This window comes from Marmota monax, unplaced genomic scaffold (assembly GCF_021218885.2).
Source record: "Marmota monax isolate L192 unplaced genomic scaffold, Marmota_monax_Labrador192_F-V1.1 WCK01_AAM20220418_F8-fsc00025, whole genome shotgun sequence".
Lineage (NCBI taxonomy): Eukaryota > Metazoa > Chordata > Mammalia > Rodentia > Sciuridae > Marmota > Marmota monax.
Window position 1 is genome coordinate 7284308 of NW_026691950.1, and position 20469 is coordinate 7304776.

Below are 20469 nucleotides of genomic sequence, written 5' to 3' on the forward strand. Positions count from 1 at the left end.
CTATTGCCACATATCCTAAGATAGATGGCAAGCCCTTATAGTCATGCTTATTAGATATATTAATTACTAAAGTAACATTATTTTAATTTTTCTTAAATATATATGAACTTAGATATATTAATTACTAAGGTAACATTATTTTAATTTTTCTTAAATATATATGAACTTATTGAATTCTCCCTTAAGGAAATAATGTGTCATATTTGAGAACATTATTCCTCCCTATTACTTCTCTTAAAATGAGATATCATTCAGGGATTCAAGTGAAAAAAACTAATATTGACTGAATACCACAATATTTATCAAGGAGTTGGGTCTCCTGTGACTTTTTCTTACCCCTGAGCAATCCAAAAAATACAATTTCCAAAGGTATATGTCAAATACCCACCAATGTAGCATACATAAAATATGCACATTCATTTTTCAAAAGATTATTCACATAAATATTCAGGTATTTAGTCAACAAGTTTTGTTGGGATACTGGGAATTAAATCCAGAGTGCTTTATTGCTGAGCTACATCCTCAGCCCTTTGTAAATTATTATTATTATTATATTTTTACATTAAGATAGGATTTCACTAAGTTGCGGAGGCGGGCCTGAAATTTACAAATCTCCTGCTCAGGCTCCCAAATAACTTTGATTATAGGTCCCCAGACAACAGAAATCTCTTAAAGTAACTTAATATCAGAAAGTTGCCAAACCTGACAATAACCAGATTAGCTGAGTAAATCTTTGATTAATATCAATTCTTCGATCAATTTGTCTTGATTTTTAATTAATGTCTTAGTAATTATGGATACATAAGTGTATTTATCACATGTAGGTATGATTACGTATATCACATATATCATATATGCATGTATATATATGTGTGTATACGTGTGTGTGTATATCATATTATAATTAATCAGGAATGGAATGTTTTGACTCAAGAATACTTTTAGGAATTATAAACCTACCCTATTTTACCTAATTCTTTAGCAACACCTAGCAATGCTGAAAGATAATTAAAATTTTACGTATTAGCCAAGCCTAATTTCCTTTAAATTCATGGATTAAAAAAAATATTCATTTCATGAGTTGAAAATTAATGCTTAAGTTTGAAATCAAACTGTGCCACAACCAAATAATTCAGGCTTATAACCAATTTATAGCTAAGATGTCTGAAAGTTTGAAGGTAAACCCATGCAATATTTGCATGTAAAAACTCATTTTAGGGTCCTAAAAAGTGTATTTACTGAGATAGAATCCAGATTATTTTATTTCTTTATGTTTCTTATTTTTGCATAACTTCCCTGGTATGAGACAGGCATCTATGAAATATGCTGAAAGTAACCAAAAATATTACACTGGAATATCAGCTCAGTAATGGCAGACTCTAACATACTCTAAGATTCAAACATTAAGCTATTAGAAATAAATTAATTTGAAAAGTATTCATGCAGAAAGTCTGGGCTTCATATGATTTTTGGCATTCTATAAAAAATATGCTAAATACATAATGTAGGTAGAAAAAAATCACAGATAATGTTTAGTTCATATAAATACTTTCTATTACCTATGATTTTAATACACAGCAATGCAGTCAAATATAAAATATATTAAAATAGGAAATATTATCCTTACCTTTTAAAGGCATTATTTTGTGAGAGTTTTAAAAAGAAAAATATTTTTACCTCCCAGTCCTGGTCTAAGCCGATTATCGTAACCATCCAGAAGTCTGTCTAGAATTCTTGTAAAGATGGTAATGTTATTTTTAGCCTCATCTTCTTGGATGTTAGCCAGCACCAACCTAAACAGATAATTTTACAAGCTGATATATACACATATGTGTGTTTTGCAAGTGCCACCATTCTCTTATTTCTTGATTTGATTTTAAGGCTCCCTAAACTATAAGTGCCACTCATTTTTCTCCTTTTTTTTCACCTTTGTAAATACCAGTAAGTCTATAGGGAAGGTGAACATGCTGTTAAAAATGGATACTACATTGTAGCTTGTCAGAAGTTTGATGATAAAACTATTTGAGATTTCTACCGCTTAGCATTTTAAATGTTATTCTTACTATTTCCCTAGAATTACAATGTGATAATAGATTATCATTTGCAGACACTATTAGTAATTTATTTCACAGTCACAATAATAATAATCAATGAAGCTCCTGCTATAACTCTTCACTGTTTTGAATATTAATTTGAAAACAAATTGCCTGATTCAAGATACAAAATGTTTCCATCTTTCTCAAAAATATATTTTTCTTTTTATATCTTTTGCTCTTTTAAACCAAGATTGCTTCCTTACTTTGGGTATACCTCCACCCAATGGCCAACTGCAATATAGACATCAGGGAAACTCCTCTGGCTGTGTGCCAGGCTTCACTGTAGCCAGAAGGTGGAGGTGGGCTCTGGAGGCATCAGCAACACACACAGCTGCAGAGACCTGGAGGGCTAGTCCCTCCTGACTGGTCTCAGAAGAGGACTAAGGGATCACATAAAGATTAAAATGCCCAGTTACCTTTTTATGGTGATAAATTTGTAGGAAGAACAAATGATCTTAAAATATCATGAGAAAGGGTTTAGAAACGGTGCTTTTCTCCATTATTTGTCCATCATAAAGCCAAAGACCTGATTTTGTGACATCCAGCAATTTGGTGAAGAAGGAACTGAATGTATAAAACAGAATGTCCCTTTTCATTGCCTTTTTTTTTTTTTTACTTAGAATGATTCAGAGATTTAAATTACTGGCCCCAAAAAAGAATCATTTATATAATAGAATAAAATACTAGCATGAACATTTCTGGTCAAATATAGAACAGAAAACTAGTAGAGAGAATTTTAGTTAACCACTGAGGCTTTGCAATCATTATTAATTGAGGATAGAGTGTTCATGCCTTAAAAATCAAAGACAATAGATAAATTACCTTCTGATCAAGGTGTATTGTGTAAAATACCATTCAGAGAATGCATTTATATTTAAATGAATACAGAGCTAGTAGGTAAGAATACTCTTAACACATCAAATAATCATAACTAAATTCTAGTAATTATTGCTTTAAGAGTAAATATTTTAAAACTAACATGAAAATAACATTTTACAAATTATGTAAGTAAGTTAGTTCATACATTCTAGCCTCAAAAGTTTCTATGTTGCCTACTTACGCTTATTTTAAAACTAATCCCCAAAATAGTCATCAAGTTTCACCTAGAGATTTTCATTCAAAAGTGTTTTAGTCACATTTCATATTTTCTTTCTAAAGTCAATACTCAGATGTTAAACTAGTAGAGATTTTCAAATTACATTGTCTTTATCAGTATATATTTTCTTCAAATCTGGAAAATATTTCCACACTTTGACCATTTGGGGGGATGGATATGAAACTTAAAGGGAATTAAATGATACCGTTTTTTTTTTTTTTTGTTTTTGTTTTTTTAAAGCATGGTTACAGGATCATTCTCAGGAAACTTGTATTTTAATTCTTCTGGTATTTGGTATGTCATATCCTATGATTATAAAAAAAATCAGAAAAGACTAAAACTAAGATGAAGTTTTTGAAAGCAATAAAAATCAATTTCATGTTTGTTGAGCATAGGCAAACTAAAATTAGTTACACATTTGATATAAGTACTCCTTTTGACAGTAACCATTTGAGTAATAAAAGATCTCTAAATTAATAATTTGCAAAGTTGATTAATAAATCAAGCTTTTTGTTTTATTGTTTGTGATTGTGGAGTTGTATACTACCTCCACCTAGAGGTTTAAGACTCACACATCATTTGGGTTTTCTATGTTGACTAACAGAACCAAGACCATCTTCAAAACAGGAAAGAAAACATTAAGTTACAACTCAAATAATTTAACTGGTACTTTGCTGTCTGGCTTGAAGGAAAACTTGGCTTTTTTTTTTTTACTGAATTTTGTTATTTAAGTGTCTATAATTTAATCATTTTAATTCCTTGTATGAATATGCCATTAAAAGGATATTTTTCAGTGAATTATTTGTATAAAAACGTTTCTTTTCAGTTTTACATTTGATTGCTAAAAACAAGAATCACCAAACTTTTCATACTTTCTGCCACTTTATAGTTAACTTACTGGTACAGTCCCTTTTCATGAGAAATAATTGTTCAAAACACCCTGATTTTCACAAGTCACAGCTGCACTGATGGCATTTAAAAACACACCTTTACCCTGAATTAAAAGTTAAACACAGGAAATATCTCACCTGGCTGGATCCCACACCAAGAAAACAAGTAGCAGGGACTGCATGTTGGAGATATCCAATTTCGCCTTCATCACCTCTCTTTGCCAAGCAATGGAAAATAAAAACAAAATACACTTAAAATTGCCTTCAGTCCCATCACCCAAGTTACCCCAAACAGTGTCATTTCATTTGGGAATTGGAGTTAATGCTATGAAAATTATTCTGTGAACTGAGTACAGGGGGAGGAGAATTTTCTTTTTTCTTCTTTCTTTTCTTTTTTTGGATAGCAAGATGACCAAGTAATCAAATCAGTCTTTGCTCTGCCAGGGGGAACTTCCCCAACCCCATCCCCAGCAAATACTGTTTTATCATTGTTTTATGCACACATGAAATAATTACGCCAGGACTCTAAACTGACAGATGAGCTGGAGAAGGGAATAGGTTAGAGGGGAGAGTGGGGAAAAAAGGATAGATGAGTACTTCATGCCACAACCCCTTTAATCAAGACCACCCTCCACAACCACAGCGGGAAAAGCAAGGGGCAACCAGCTCACTTTTTCAATTATTATTCTCTTCTTTGCAATGAATTGCCGTCCTCATGTCTTCACTTCCTCCAACATACAATAAAATGATATTAAATCAAATCAAAATTTCTCTCCCTGCCCATCCATGGTTGCCCAAGACCACGTCTTGGAGGCAGCTGGTTGCAGATCAAATGCTGCGAAACGACGCGTTTGACAGCTGCTCTGGAGCAGAGGACCACAATAAGAGAAGAAGCGTGAGGCTCCCTGATCAAACACCAGGCAGGCAGGCAGCAGCTATCACAGTGTGCAAAGTTGGAGACTATAAAAAAGCTAGGCTAAGGTGCTGCCAAGCAGGCTCCAGGGTCTTACTGTAGTTGAAAATGTGTTTCTGATGATCAGTATTAAAATTATTTTTTTAAAGGTTGGAGAGAAGAGGGGCATCTGAGCCTCCTCGGTTTCCAGGGAGCATCCAAGAGTGGAGTAGGGGGAGATGAGACATGCAGGCGAGGCAAAGGCAAATGGTAAAAGGTCCCTAGCGGGGCCAACGTGTGCGACCCTACCTGAAAGAGCAAGGCGAATTCGATGTTTTCCTTCCTTTGCCCTGATCTTGAGAAGAGAGGAAACTTAGAGAGAGAGAGAGAGAGAGAGAGAGAGAGAGAGAGAGAGAGAGAGAGAGAGAGAGAGAGAGAGACTCTGACTGCAGCAGCTGAAGGAGCCGGGGAGCAATGGGCTGGTGGAAGCCAAAGGAAGCGCGAGGAGCGGCTGAGGCGGCGCGAGGAGTACAAGGAGGCGAAGGCGTCCGTAGTGGCGGTGATGGGCGGAGGAGGAGGAAGAGGAGGAGGGGGAAGCGATGGCAAGAGCTGGGGAGGGGGGGCGCGGGCGGAGGCGCGTTGCGCGCTGGCGGTGGCGGGCACGAGCCCCGCTCATGGAGGAGGAGGAGCTAGGCTGGGGAGGAGGGCTAACGAGGTTCCAGAGAACGCAGGGACCCCCCCCCCCGCCTCCCCGCCCAGACACATACACACCCACCCCAATCCCGGGTAACCGACCGCCGCCCTCCCCGCACCTGCAGCGGCACCGCCAGGGCGGCGTCGGGCGCCGGGGCGCGCCCTGAGCGCCGCTCCCGGTGCCCACGTCGCGCAGGAGGAACGGAGCCCACGCGCCGCCTGGTGCTGCTCCCTGGAGGCCCTGAGACTCTTGGGGGGCTGCTGGTGGGTGTTGGTGCGGAGTCGGAAATGCCGTGTGTCTCTGAGGCCCTAGATTCCCTGGGCTGAGCCCTGCCGCTGGTCCCCCGACATCCTTGGGCTGTGGAGCGACGTGGCTGCCTAGAAGAGGTAAAGAGGTATCGCTCCCGCTGGAGGGCGAGGGGACTGATCACGCCTTTACTTAGTCATCACCGCATCCACGCAGGACCAAGTTCAACGCGTGTTGCGTGGAATCAGGCAGCAGGAAGTTTCTTTGATTTCCTGAGCCCTCTTGATATACTACTCATTCTTGCACACTCTTGCAATCAAGACCAATTTCCCCTCAAAACTCTGAGGGCTTGAGACTTCCCGTGAGCCTGCTAGTAAAGTCCATTTGCAGATTGTACACCTTGGGACAGCTCCTGCTCACTCACTTTCAGCAATCTTTTTTCCTAACCTCTTTTCTCCCTACCAAGTGATGAAATTCAATCAACAGCTCTAAAAAGTTTACATTACCCCTGAGCAAAAAAGGACCTGCTGTGCTTCTACTACCTCAGCAGTTCATTTCCCCAGGGGTTGGGAGGTTTGAGGTTTTCCGTTTTAGGGCTTTTTTGCTGGCAGAGACTTGTAATTCCGTTCCCATCATACACTTTTAGCATTGTGTGTTTTGATCTGCCTGATTTTTCTTCTATTTTATCTGAGGTAATGAAATCCAAACGTGCAACTTGAACAAAAAGAGCAGGAGACAGGTTTTTCCTTTTTGTACTGCACATACACAAAATGTTATGCACATTCTACTAAGGCAAAGTAGATCCAGTGTTTATTTCTTCCAGAAGTTGTTATAAATGTTAGACACTTTTAAAGAAAAGAAGATAGGTATGGTGATATGTTTTTTGTCATTTGACATTCAGAGTCAATATGTGCCAAACACTTCAATTTTGTTAGTATATGCACCAAAAATTCAGATGTTTCTCCTAGATGGTGCAGTTTTCATAACAGGCACTGCTAATCTACAGTAAGATTTTAGCTTTACTTTGAAGATTATGTGAGGAGAGTAAAACCTCTACATTGTAAATATTTCAAGTTGTCCTTTTAACCTACATTAGCTATCACTTTCTGAGCATTTAATATGCTACAACCTAAATAAACATTTGCTCTCTTATTTAGCTGGCTCTGTGAAGAATGGAACACCACCCAGCTTTCTCCTCCATCATTAATATTCCTTTCCTGACTTGCCCATTGCAGAGTCTAATTGAAATTCACAAAGATAAAAAGCATGCCATTTAAAACCTTGCAACCAGGGAATCTAAAAGTCTTATACTTGGCGTGAACACTTCACTTACTACTGTATGTTCCTTTTCCATTTTTCCATTTCTATGAGTCAATCTTTATTAGGAGCTCTATCATTCTTCTTTTTATATTACTGCAAAATTGTTTATATTTTGGTAATGGAAGTTGAGCAGAGCATGGTTTCTTTCCAACCTTCATTGTCATACTCCAACAAAATTTCTTTCATGAATATCACAATTTTGTAAATACTTCATATATTATTTTCATACCTACCACTATGGTCTTTTCCCTGGATATTAATACTGACTTATAGATCTTGTTTTTAATTGCTTTATTTAAAAATTTATAGCTATTGAAATTGGTTGCACTTAAATACCAGCTATTCCCATTAGCACCCTTATTAAATTTGTAATCTCATTGACATATGACCCATTTTTATGGAACATCACAAAAGTTCAACCTGTTCTGAATTATTTTTACCCATTATTTGGGGGAGGGGGCAATATTATATGTTACAACAGCTCACAGATTGAGATATGCATTTAGTGGGCCTACAGTAAAAACTAGATTAAAAAAAAAATCCTGATTTTTGTTTCTTGCCCACAAACTGTTTTGCAATTTTAGTGACATTTGATAGCTGTAATTTAAACTTTAAGTCTGATGAAAAGGAATGGAAATTGGAAAATCTGCTGACAGTAGACCTCAAATTTGTAGCTATTATAATTCTGATTATAATACTGATATTTCATTGTCCAGAAAAATTTCTTTGGAAATTCAGAATATTGTCCAAGTTCCCCAAATATCTAACAAGTCCAGCCCAGTCTTCTCAGCATTGATAAAATGCAGTTAACCGCCTGAGATTGGAGAGCCAGCCATGTGGATGGTGACTAAGCCCTTTCTACCCACCCCAATGGGAACACATCCCAAGGCAAACAGTGCTGAAGAAGAACTGGCAACTAATTGATTGCCAGTAAATTCATTCCTACCCAGGTTTGACCAGTGAAGAACCTCCTATTTGAACCTGTTTAAATTATTCTCCCACAAATTGGAATCTGGGTGTCATTTCTCCCATCCCTAACATCCATATTTCTTTAAGAAATTTTGCACATAAGGACCAAGAATAAAAGAAAGCCAAAGAATTAGGAAATTCTTGATTTTGTATGTCTTTTCTTCCCTTATGTTCTTCATAATATTGTAAAAATTTTTAAATTTCTTACAAAAACTATGTTTTTGAACAGATGTTTCTTAGAGATTCCATTATTAGGGTCCAGCTTGGTACTGCTTCTATAGAGAACTACTACTCTTTCTGCCCTGGGGCTTAATGAGTCATTAAGCTTTCTGATATATATATATATATATATATATATATATATATATATATATATATATATATATATAAAATATGTGTGTGTACAGGAGTTTATACACATATTATTATATATTGTGTGAGACATATGTGTATATAATATGTATATATGTGTTACATATACCTATATACCTATATGTATGTGTACCAATTGATAGCTATCTAGATGAATAAAAATAGCATTGACTATTTGGATTTAATATTGCATGATTTGATTATGGTGATTTTTATATACTTTGAAGAGAAATACCAGACTTACCTCCATAAGACTTGCATTTCACCATATCAATTTTTAAATATTACTATATAATAAATTTTATATATTTAAGTACATACACTCTTGTGTGATTTATTCATTCAAATGAGGATATGGGTTTGTGAAAAGTTGGGAACTGAAGTACAGATTATTCAGTTTTCACAAGATGAAATACTGTCTTATACTTTCCCACCTGCATGTCTTACTAACTTCAAAATATGTTTGGATGATAATTCTGTTCACACATATTTACCACATTACAAAAAGTCAAAACCAAAAAACAAAACAAAAAAAAAAAACTGGAGCAAAGAACTATTTGGCAATTTTCAAGTCAAAATTGTTGCTAGATCAAGCTTCTTTTTTTCCTACAAGCTGAAATTACATGGATAGGTAGGCTCCCAGATTTTGAAAGAAAAACAGCTGGAAGGTGGGAGTAACTAGTCTTATAAACAAATAATCCCCAAACTACTCTCTACATTAATGTATCTAGGTCACATTTCATTAGAGCTAAATATATCATGTATACTAGCTTGAATAAGCTGTGCACATTACCTTCTTCAAATTGAGTTAGTAACTCTGTTTTAAAAGTAATTTTACAAATTATTATCTAACCTGCAAATCAAGAATATCAAGCATTCAGGCTATCTTGGTGATTTCTGATATTTTAAAACTATTTGTACTGTCATACAAAAACAGAGTAGTAAGGAGTTTCTTTTTATCTCCTTTTGTGAAATTAGAATTTCTTTACAGGTAATTCAATCATATCCTAAAACAAAAGGTAAAACTCCAGTGATTCAAACTAAATACCCCTATAGAAAAATATACTGTATATTTTGTTGAAGGATAAGTTGTCACATGGTCAGCAGCTTTTGCCTGAGATATGTCCTCTAAGAAGTAATCATAGTCGTGAAAGTAATAATCATATGATTACAATTTCTTCATTTGTAAAACAGTTTAGATTTAATTTTAAATACTCTGTGTACATTAACTCATTTAATGTTCAAAAATAAGAGACTGCTACCCTTCCCATTTCACTGATGAGAAAATTTGGGCACAGAAAGATCATGGTCTTTCATTGGTGGAATCAGGTAGAGCAAAACAATATGACCCCAGAGTTTCCCTTCTTAACTACTATACTGCTTATAATAACACCTCATGATGCATAATTATGCAGAAGTAGCCAGCAACAATAATAGCACCAAAGTCAAGGGATGGGAGACCTGGACCTAACCCGAGTCTGTTTTCAAACATTGCAAGTAGAATAATTTTGACTTCAAACAAAGGAATGTTCTTGTGTCATTATTTACATCATCAAAATCTTCTGTCTTGAGAGAAAGAGAGGGTGAATGTATGAAAAATAAATAAGTGAAAAGCAATCAAGCTATGAGTATTTCATGGTCAGTCAGAGACGTGAAAGAGAAAATATAAACCAATTATTTTTAAGATAAAGTGAATAATGCCATGCCAAATTAATTATGGATTGCCAATGATTTTAAATATAGATCATTTCTCCTTGGTAGAGACTCTTTGTATTTGCCAGAGTGGCTTGCTCATAAATACTCAATAAATAATTGCTGATCTTTGTAGAGTTAAGTACTTTGGAATAAAAATTGGGAGACGCAGTTCCACCATTAAAAATGGCATGACCTACAGCAATGTCAGCTACAGTAGATGCTAGTCCCTCCCAAATCTCTGTCTCCAAAAAATTCACTATCACTCCTAGACTTTTTTTTCTTCATAAAGTATAACCTTCGGTATTCTATAACTTACACCTTGCCACTACCCAAATCCTGAAAACTGGGAGTCATCCTGTACTTGTTTTTCTCAATACCCCACCAGTCCCACATAAACACACTTTTGATGACAAAGTATTTCATTTCTATCCAATATCTGATTTGTTCTCTCCTTTACCAAACCCATAACCTTAGCTCTCATGTGAAGTACTGCAATACCGAAAAGCAGTGCTTACTAACTGGTGTCTCTGCTTCTGATCTCAGTTTTCTCCAGTTTATGTGCCAAAATGCCAAGAAAAGAGTCTTGCCAAAACCAATTTTGACACTGTCACTCAGTCACTTAAAAATGTTTTCTTGGTAACAACATAAGATGCAAGACTCTTTCACATATCACCTCTGACTCCAGCTTATATCTTTAGCCTTGACTCTGCTCTTTCCATGGACACCTTATCATGTGTGTGCACAGATGTGTGCATGCACACACCACACACACACACAGAAATAAAAAAAAACAGCATTCATTTCTTGAAGTATCATCCTTTCCTTAATGCTGCCACCAAATAAAACTCTTCATGTTTTTCTCAACTGTGCTTAATGCCTCTACGCTTTTGGTTCTCATTACTCCCTCTATCTGGATGCAACTTTCATACTAGAAATCATCTATAACCTTCCAAATAACTGGCCATACCTTCCTTTGGTGCATCTGCTGAATTTAGCACAGGTATATAATGTCAAACCTAGAATATTCAACTGAACTTACTAGATTTTCTATGTATCATAGTCATTTGTGGTTGCTATAACAAAACACCACAAACTGGGAAGCTTTTAAACAATATAAGTTCATTTTGCATAGTTCTTGGAGGCTGGAAAGCCCAAAATCAAGTCACTTGCATATTCATTTTCTTCTGGGAACTTAACTTCTGGTTCATAGATGGCAGCTTCTTACTGTGTCTTTACATGGTATAAAAGAGAGATCTAGCTTTCTGGGATTTCTTTTATAAGGGCACTACTCTCATTTATTATGGCTCCACCCTTTTGATTTAAGCACCTCCCAAAAGACCTCACCTCCCAGTACCTTGGAGGATAGGAATTCAACACATGAATTTGAGAGTGACATGAAATTTTAGTCATAATGCATATCATACTAGTTGGTGAGCTCTATAAATGCAGGAATCTCCTCTTTATTATCTTTGCTTTCCATGTGCCTAGACAGAACAAGTCGTATATGATCTTTTGAGAAATTCTTCAGGAAAAACTAAAGATGAATGAATAAACAAATCAATACTTAATGAAATAATGATAAAAAACATGAGCATTTATGTTTTAATATGTATATGGGAACCATAATACTTCCTTGATTAGCAATAAGATGCAACAGTTGTGCCCAAGAACTTGGTCTCTGGTCCTCAATACTTAGGTTCAAATCCTAATTGTGGTGTTTATTCAGTAGGAAATCTAGGACAAATTTCTCAGCTTTCCTATATCTTAGTTCCTGGACCTTTAAAAAAAAAGTGATTGTAGTGGGGTGCAGTATACATGCCTCTAATCCCAGTGAAGTAGGAAGATCCTAAAATCAAGGTCAGCCTCAGCAACTTAGTGAGGCTCTAAGCAATTTAGCAAGACCCTATCTCAAAATAAAACATAAAGCGGAGGGGCTGGGGATGTGGCTCAGTGGTTAAGTGCCTCTGGGTTCAATTGATGGTACAAAGAAAAAAATTATTGTAGCACCTAATTCATATGGTCCTCATGAGTACTCTGAGAGTTGACAGATATACACAGAACAATACCTGGCCTATCGGCACACTACACAGTGTTTGCTGATATCACTGAATGGTTTGAAAGCTGTTGGATCACAGCCTCTACATTTAGAAGATGAGATTTAGTTGTAGTCCCTGCCCTTTCATGTACTGAGTCTTTGGACTCTTACTTTCCCCATGATTAATTTCCCATTCACCCTTTCCCACCCACATCCCAACTCCACCTTCACAACAGAATAGTCCAGCACTCACACTGGCATCCTCTTATGTTGCCTTGTTTTTTCCTTCTCATGGATACATTGTTTCCCTCATTCTCTCATTTTTCTCTGTTCTTTTTCTCCCCTCTCTGTCCTCTTTTTAGCATACCATGCCCTCCTTTCTATTCCAGCCTGGCCTGCATTTCCATTTTTTTGTTAGTTCTCTGGTGTCCCCCTTTCCTCCTTCTTTCTCATTAGAATTCACATAGAGCACAAGTCTGCTTTGTGTAGGCACCTGTCTTTTGGCATAGGGAAGAATGTGTGTTTATGAGTGAATACAGATAAGAAGGGGTGTATTTAGGCAAATGCGGGTGTGATGTGCACAAGTGTGGGCATCCCCGACTGTCTTTGTGTGTGTAGGTCTCTGTTTAAGTAGAACTAACTGTTAAATCCACTCAAGTGTATTGTATTGACCCATTACATTAATTACATTGAGAAGTTGAATGACTTTCTCATTTGAATCAGCTACAGATTTACCTGAAATAAAGAAATTGCCTCATCTTGAGTCTTAAAAAAATGGGGGGGGGTGGGGGGTGGAGACCAATATCTGTAGCATCTAAGGATCCAAACTCACTTGTAAATGAAGGTGTGTCAGCTGTCCCCTTCTAGTCATATCCTCAAATAACTAAGCTTAACTTTTCCTCTTCCTTTCTGTGTTTCTTCTAGGATAGAAGCATCTCATGAGAAGAGAGGAATATGAGAACCATCTGTATTAAGAGTTAGGAGTTAGTAAATGATCTTTAACAGTTTTTTTTTTTTTTCCTTGTGAAGAGATTTTAAAAGGTTAATGGCAGATGCTTGTGCTGTCCAGCAGATTTTGATAGGTATATAAACAGATTGAATTTCTTTATTCTTTAAATTCAAAGTGCAAATGGAACTTGCTTGTTCTGACCACTGGAAGGTGATCAAAACAAACAAACAAACAAACAAAAAAAAAACATGAGCTATCTCCACATGAATGAGTGAAGCTGGATGAATGCAGGCCAGATTGAGCATGTTGCCTCTCCCCTATTATCTGGTTGCTGTCAATGATAGGCCAAATGGTGGTTGGTCATTGGATCCTTGAGGGAGGATGACAAAGACCAGAGCTCCCCACTGACTTGCACTGAGTATATACCATGAGAAATAAATTTGTGTTGTTTTAAGCCTCTAATATTTGGATTAGTGTCTACAGAATAACTTAATCTATCATAACCACTGAAGGACGGAGAGAAAAAGGAAAACTTTGCTGTTTCCCTTAATTTTAATATCAAATATCGAGTGATGGAGTAACTTCTGGCAGCATGATGTTTTTCAAGATCCAGAAATTACAGTTCCAAAAAAACTATTTGCAGAAGACTGAACCAACTGATTTCCTTGGGTAGTATTCGTGCTCTGTTTCCATCCTTCCTTCTTTCTTCACCTAAAGACCCAGAGGGAGTTAAGGCAAAGTCTGAGGTTGTGCTTGACAAACATTTCTTCTGAAAATCGACCTCATCCTTCCCCCACATGGCACAGGCAGAAGGCACAGACATCCAGTGGGTGGATTATATTCATTGAGTTCCAACAGGAGCTCCGATTGTTGAAATACCTGACGGTATTAGAAATGGGATGGAAAGTGTTTTTTTGTTTGTTTGTTTTTTTAAGTGGAAGTAAGCAGAACAGGCTTCATTGTGCCAGCAACTTCTAGATGTTCAAGTGAAAGAGAGATGGATAAGGAGACTGGTTCTGAGTAGGAATTCATGTTAGGATTATGTTTCCATATCTCTATTACATCAAGAAAAAACAAAAAAAAAAAAAATTAGTCTCTGATCTAAAAAATACAATGTGAGAATTTTAAGTCATTTTCAGAGTTTTCTGAGAAGGTAGAAAAGGGCCAGTCACAGATTTTAATATGAATTGGATTGTCATTGTATGATTCACTAGAGCAAAAAATTCTAGGTCTGAACTGCTTTTAACTAGTCAATCAGCATCATTCAAGAACAAGTCATTGCAACAATTTAACATTCAAACTGTGAAAAGAAAAACTTACTTCTCTTTAATAAACTCTTGAGGGAGCAGAAACTGATTTATTTCTCTTTCTATCCCTCCTAGTAGTTCTCATATAGAAAGTACTCAATAAATGTTTTTAGAAGGGAGGATGCATAAATGAATAAATACATGAGTAAATTAATAAATGAATGCAAGTCTATGTCAAAGAATTCTTGAATATTGTTCACTGTTGCTCATAAGATCACCCTTTAGCTACTCAACACTCTCCAGCCTGGCCTGCATGTAGTAGTCTGAGTGATATTTTCACAGAGCAGATTGGATCCCACCACTGAACAACTTAAAATCCTTCAGATATTTTCTGTTTCTCAGATAGTCAAGACCAAAATCCTCATAATGGCCAGTGTCCCAGATGCCTTGACACCTCCCTGACCCTAAGCCATGGCTTCAGGGTCATCAGTACCAACTTTCTCTCTATTCCTGTAATGGGCAAACCTCCCTACTGCCATTTCTTCTCCTGTGTTGGAGCATCATAGCACATGTTCCCTTTGCAGAAAGACTTCTGCCACCTTCCTTTACCTGATTAGCACGTAGTCATTCTTCATAGCAAAAATTAGGAAGCTTTGTTTCCATTCTTCTTGCTTTCTCCATCTAAGCATCTAGAGGGGTTGAAACAAAGTCTGAGGTTGTGCTTCAGCAACATTGCTTCTGAAACTTGACACAGACTCACCCACTTCCTCAAGAAAGCTTCCCTGCCACAGTCCCTGCCTGTCTTTGCTACATTTCTTTGTTACATGTGCTTTCTCTTAGATTATCTTGTCTCAGATTTTAAATAATTTGTGCTTTGATTAAAGTGTTAAACAATCCCTCTATGTGTTCCATAAATTCAGAGATCATGCTTATTTTTTGCATAACATTGTATCTCCTTAAATGAAGGCATTGACTAATTCGGGGTGAGCACCCAAGATTAGAAAAACAAATGAATGTGTAACCAATGCAGTATTTGATGTAAAATGTTACTTTCAAAGTCAGCATGTCTTATCTCTAAAGTCGAACATTCAATCCAACTACATGGATCATTGCCAGTATCATAAAGAGTCTATGAAGAATGAAGAGCTGAAGATCATGTTACTGATACTCTGTATTTATGAGAAAAGAGAAGAAAGAATACTTTGCTTTTGTAATTAGTGGGTGGTATAGGCGGATTAATCAGGGTGAGCACACAAGAGAATACATTTGGTTCACAATGAGGAAAACTGAGTTGGTGATCCTTGAGATGAATAGACTCAGCTGCTAATGGTAAATTCACTTGTTGGTATTTACCAGTGTTCAAGAACTGACCATCTTGACAAATCATGCCTTTCTATTTTCTGCCTAGAAAGGGATGATCTATTCTTATTTTGTGGGAGTGTAGTACTAATTAGAAGCCCCAAATGAATCATATGGATGCAGGAGCTGCAAGTATTCCTAAAAAGATCCTTTTTTATGAAGGAGTTGCAGTGGATGAATTGTAAGATGTCTTCTATTTCCTTTTTATCCCTAATTTATGATAATTCTCTGTATTTCTGGACAGTGAATTTTCCTTAAAAAATTAACATGGTATAAAGTTAATTCTTTATGTCAGTTATTCTTAAATCCAAGGTTACTGAGTCTGATTAAATGTTCCTTTACCCTTTCTTCACCTAAATTCAAGCATATGCTGAGAGAATTGTTTTATTTTACATAAACATGTAAATAAATGAGTACTTGCACACATGTGCATATTTGTGTTTATAGCATGATTAAAATGAATCAATTGATTCAGGATTGATTCTGGTCTTCCATTTCTCATTGTATTTACAGGTTTAATGAGTCACAGCCACGTCAGCTTTTTAAAATATATTGTCTAATGACCAAGTAGTTGCATCAGAGACCATGTGTCCCACAAATGGTCACTCTGACCCTTGAAGAATGAAAGTTTGCCAACCTCTGAACTAAGCAAAAGTTGTGCACATAAAATCTAAGTAGAAATTTAGAAAAATTGGGCCGTATAACAGGATAGTTCTTTTGTATCTTTTAAAACTACTCTAAGATATCATCTCATGCCTCTCAGAAGGGAAGTAATCAAGAATACAGACAACAATAAATGTTGGTGAGGATGTGGGGGAAAAGGCACACTGATTCATTGTTGATGGGATAGCAAATTGGTGCAACCAATATGGAAAGCAGTATGCAGATTCCTTAGAAAACCTGGAATGGAACCACCATTTGACCCCGCTAGCTATTCCTCTCCTTGGTCTATACCTAAAGGACTTTAACACAGCATACTACAGGGACACAGTCACATCAATGTTTATAGCAGCTCAATTCACAATAGCTAAACTGTGAAAGCAACCTAGATGCCCTTCAATAGATGAATGGATAAAGAAACTGTGGTATATATACACAATGGAATGTTACTCACCATTAAAAGGGGATAAAATTATGGTATTTGCAGGTAAATGGATGGAGTTGGAGTAAGTGAAGTAAGCCAATCCCAAAAAAACAAAGGCCGAATGTTCTCTCTGATAAGTGGTTGCTGATGCATAATGGAGGGTACATGGGAAAAATGAAGAAATTTTGATGGGTCAAAGGGGAGGTAGGAGTTGGAAGGGGGCATGAGGGTAGGAAAGATTATGGAATGAGATGGACATCATTACCCTAGGTATATGTATGACTGCACATATGGTGGGGCACTACATCGTGTGCAATCATAGAAATGTAAACTTGTGCTGCAGTTGTGTCCAATGAATCAAAATGCATTCTGCTTTTATATATATATATATATATATATATATACACACACACACACACACACACACACACACACACACATATATATATGCTACAGTGTATTAAAAAAGTTTAAGTAGCAATTTAGAAAAATTGGGCTGTGTAACAGGATAGTTCTTTTGTACCTTTTTAAACTATTTGTAAGTCTCCTTTCTAGGTTCTATGAGAATTACTATATAACTAATATAAAAAATGTTTAAATCAGATAAATGGTTATCTTTTTAAAAGATGGATTAAAATATTTTGTATATAATCTATCAGATATAAAATACTATGCTAGATCTTAGAACCACATTAGAATCACCACCCCTCCAGGAGCAGTTTGGTGAAAGAATATGAGATCTAGACCAAAACCTACCACATTTAAGTGCATAATCATCATCACCACATAACCATCCCACTATTTTCTGTTTGTTTGTTTTCTGTTTTTTTTTCCCCTTTGGTCCAAAAATTGGTTTATAAACTTTAATTGTGTAATCATTGCTTGGTATGGTAAATGTAAATAAAGTAGCAATGTATTCACCAGTGGCATATGCCTTTGTCTTGTAAGCCTGAGCTTGGAATTTTCAGCTCACAATCTCACATGCAGTGTCAATATTATTTCCCAAAGCCAACTTGTAAGGTCTGTTCAGAGAAATGCAGTGCTAACAATAAACACATCTCATGTGATTGGCACTGAGGATAGCAGGCAAATCAGATAATGAAACCAATGTTAGTGGCACAGAGTAAATTTTGTAAGTTTATACTTTTCAACACTGTAGTAAATTTTCTCAGGTAATAATATTTCGATGATAATGCTTAAGTCAGTAACAATTAGTTTGTTTGATTTTTTTCGGACCTGAAAAATATTTGCTAAACTGTGATGAAGAAATGATGTACATTGATTTGGACTATTCAGTTTTAACATGTATTCATAAGTATTGTATGCATCCTAATCTTGAACCAAAGACAGTTTAGGAACAAATGATTTCTAAGTAATTCTAGCACAATTTTTAAAAATTCACATGATAGTAGCACCCTACTTTTTTACAAAAAAGCATAAAAATCAGTGATGATTATGTGGTGAAATAATATACAATGAAAGGTCTTGTGTGCATCCTTCATGTAAGTGGATGTACTTCCCCTGTGTTCTTTTACCCTCCTCTGCAATAATAGGTTTACCTTTCTCTACAAGAAAAAGGTGAACTCTTTGAGGACAACAGCTAGTAATTTCTTTCTTTCCCCTTCTGTATAGCACACTAATGGGTTCTCAATAAAAATTGGAAGAAAGATAAATTAAAAAATGGTAAATAAAAGTATGCATGAATGATTACAACAAATTAAGACTGATATTCTACATTTTTAAACTTGCCATGAGCAGAAGATCTTGAAACACTTTGGCCTTGAAGGGTGAACATTTCTGTTTTGTGGAGGTCCACACTTTCCTACCTGGTAAAATGCTATGAGTATCAACATTGGGGTTGTCTGTTCATTGTCACCTAACCTTAGCAGAATAATTTCCTGGTATTTTAGTCTAATTCATGTCTGTTGTAACAGGATTGTTCTAAAATCTTTCTGCTGTTTAATTTACACAATGCTCTGAACTAAACAGCAACAATTTACGTCAATTGAAATGTTATCAAACTATCTTAAAGCAGAGATAAAACAAAATTGAATCTAAGCAAGAGCAGATTGCATTATTTGTTCAGGTATCATCGCCTGCCAATTGGCAAGCAATTGATTGTCTAGAAAATCAAAATTCAATATATTTAATCTCTACAAAGAAATGTGAATTCTCAGACTTTGACTTTTCTACTATTATTTGGTAGAAGGTGTGGGTACCTGAATAAAATATGGATGTGGGTATAGAAAGATAACAGAGAAGAAAGAATCTCCTTAAAATGTACACTGGGAACATGATGCTTACTGCATAAAAATGCAAGTGTAAATAATGGTTTAATTATTCTCAATAGTAGTTAAGAATAGACAAGACTCTGGAGTAAATAAAGCAAGGCAGTACCATTTTATCCCTGTAATATTTGTAGTAGGTTATTTAACTGTTCCCAAGGATAAATCCTACCATAGAGTCTTAAAATAACTAGAGCAGAATAATGTAGAGTCCCCTGGAAACAGAGTTTAATGACCAAACCTCAAGTCAGCCTTGCTGTCATTCCTGTCTGGTCTGACCTTGTAGTAACAGAATCCTTGGTTCTGATTAGGGGCCCTGATTTATTCCTCTGCACCTGACCCCTGCTTTGGTTTATGCTTTCATATCCCCTCTCTTCTGGTAATTGGTGCTATTTTACTCTTCCTTGTCCTCTCTGCTCCTCAGATTATAATCTCGAACTCAAAGTCCCTCTAGCTCTGTTCTTATTTCCTTGTTTACTCATTCTTTGCATTTTCTTGAGGATTTCTCAATCATAGAATAGGATTTAGTTCATTAAATGGCAAAATCCTGATAGCCTGAGCAGGCTGCCAGTCTGATGGGTCACGAAGAACACTAAATTTAAAGAACCATAGACCAAAGAGTTGCAAAGGACCTTGAATGCCATTCAAACCTATCCTTCCATCCTTTCCACCTAGGACTATATCAGACCTATAAAGCTAACTATCTTCATGATGTATTGTTGACTTTGTTCATTAAGTCACATGGAGCTCAAGTATGAACCCTCTCAACCCCAAACTACTACCGTCACCACAACATGGTTTGTTCATTTATATTTCCTGAGTGTAATTAACTTTAAATATTTCAATATAAATAGTATGTCATATGTATATAGACAGTTAAATTTAATGTCACAGAAGAAATCAATTGGCCTAAGAAATTTCTCAATTGTGAACAATCCCTTGGGTTAACTAATTAGCATAAGACCTATAAGAAATAACCTTTCCTTGGTAATAATAATGTGAATTTATATATATATATATATATATATATATATATATATATATATATATATATATATAGAGAGAGAGAGAGAGAGAGAGAATTAAGAGGAATTGAGAGGACCCAAAGTCCTTGCATGAGTAAAAGGAAGAGAAAGTGCATAAATGCCCACAGTACAGCAGGCCACTCTTTGGGCCTTTGACTCAGAGATGTCCTACCACTAGAAGAAATTACTAAGTCAGCAGATACAGTTAGGACCTC

The 20469-nt window shown here is 36.1% G+C and overlaps 1 protein-coding gene across 3 annotated transcripts in view; it reads right to left on the bottom strand.

The window, feature by feature from the left end:
* Window positions 1–5552, bottom strand: part of Gabra2 (gamma-aminobutyric acid type A receptor subunit alpha2) — a 135436-nt gene extending 129884 nt beyond the window's left edge. The window contains exons 1-3 of one of the 3 annotated variants that reach the window (XM_058583064.1): window positions 4754–4987; window positions 4221–4298; window positions 1678–1793 (exon numbers count right to left, since the gene is read on the bottom strand). In XM_058583064.1, coding sequence (XP_058439047.1) covers window positions 1678–1793; window positions 4221–4291 — 187 coding nt within the window. In that variant the 5' untranslated portion in view covers window positions 4292–4298; window positions 4754–4987. Of the gene's footprint in view, window positions 1–1677; window positions 1794–4220; window positions 4299–4753; window positions 4988–5283 lie in introns of those variants that run through there. The other 2 variants (XM_046442453.2, XM_046442547.2) reach the window with 2 other exon arrangements.
* Window positions 5553–20469: the final 14917 nt, after the last annotated feature.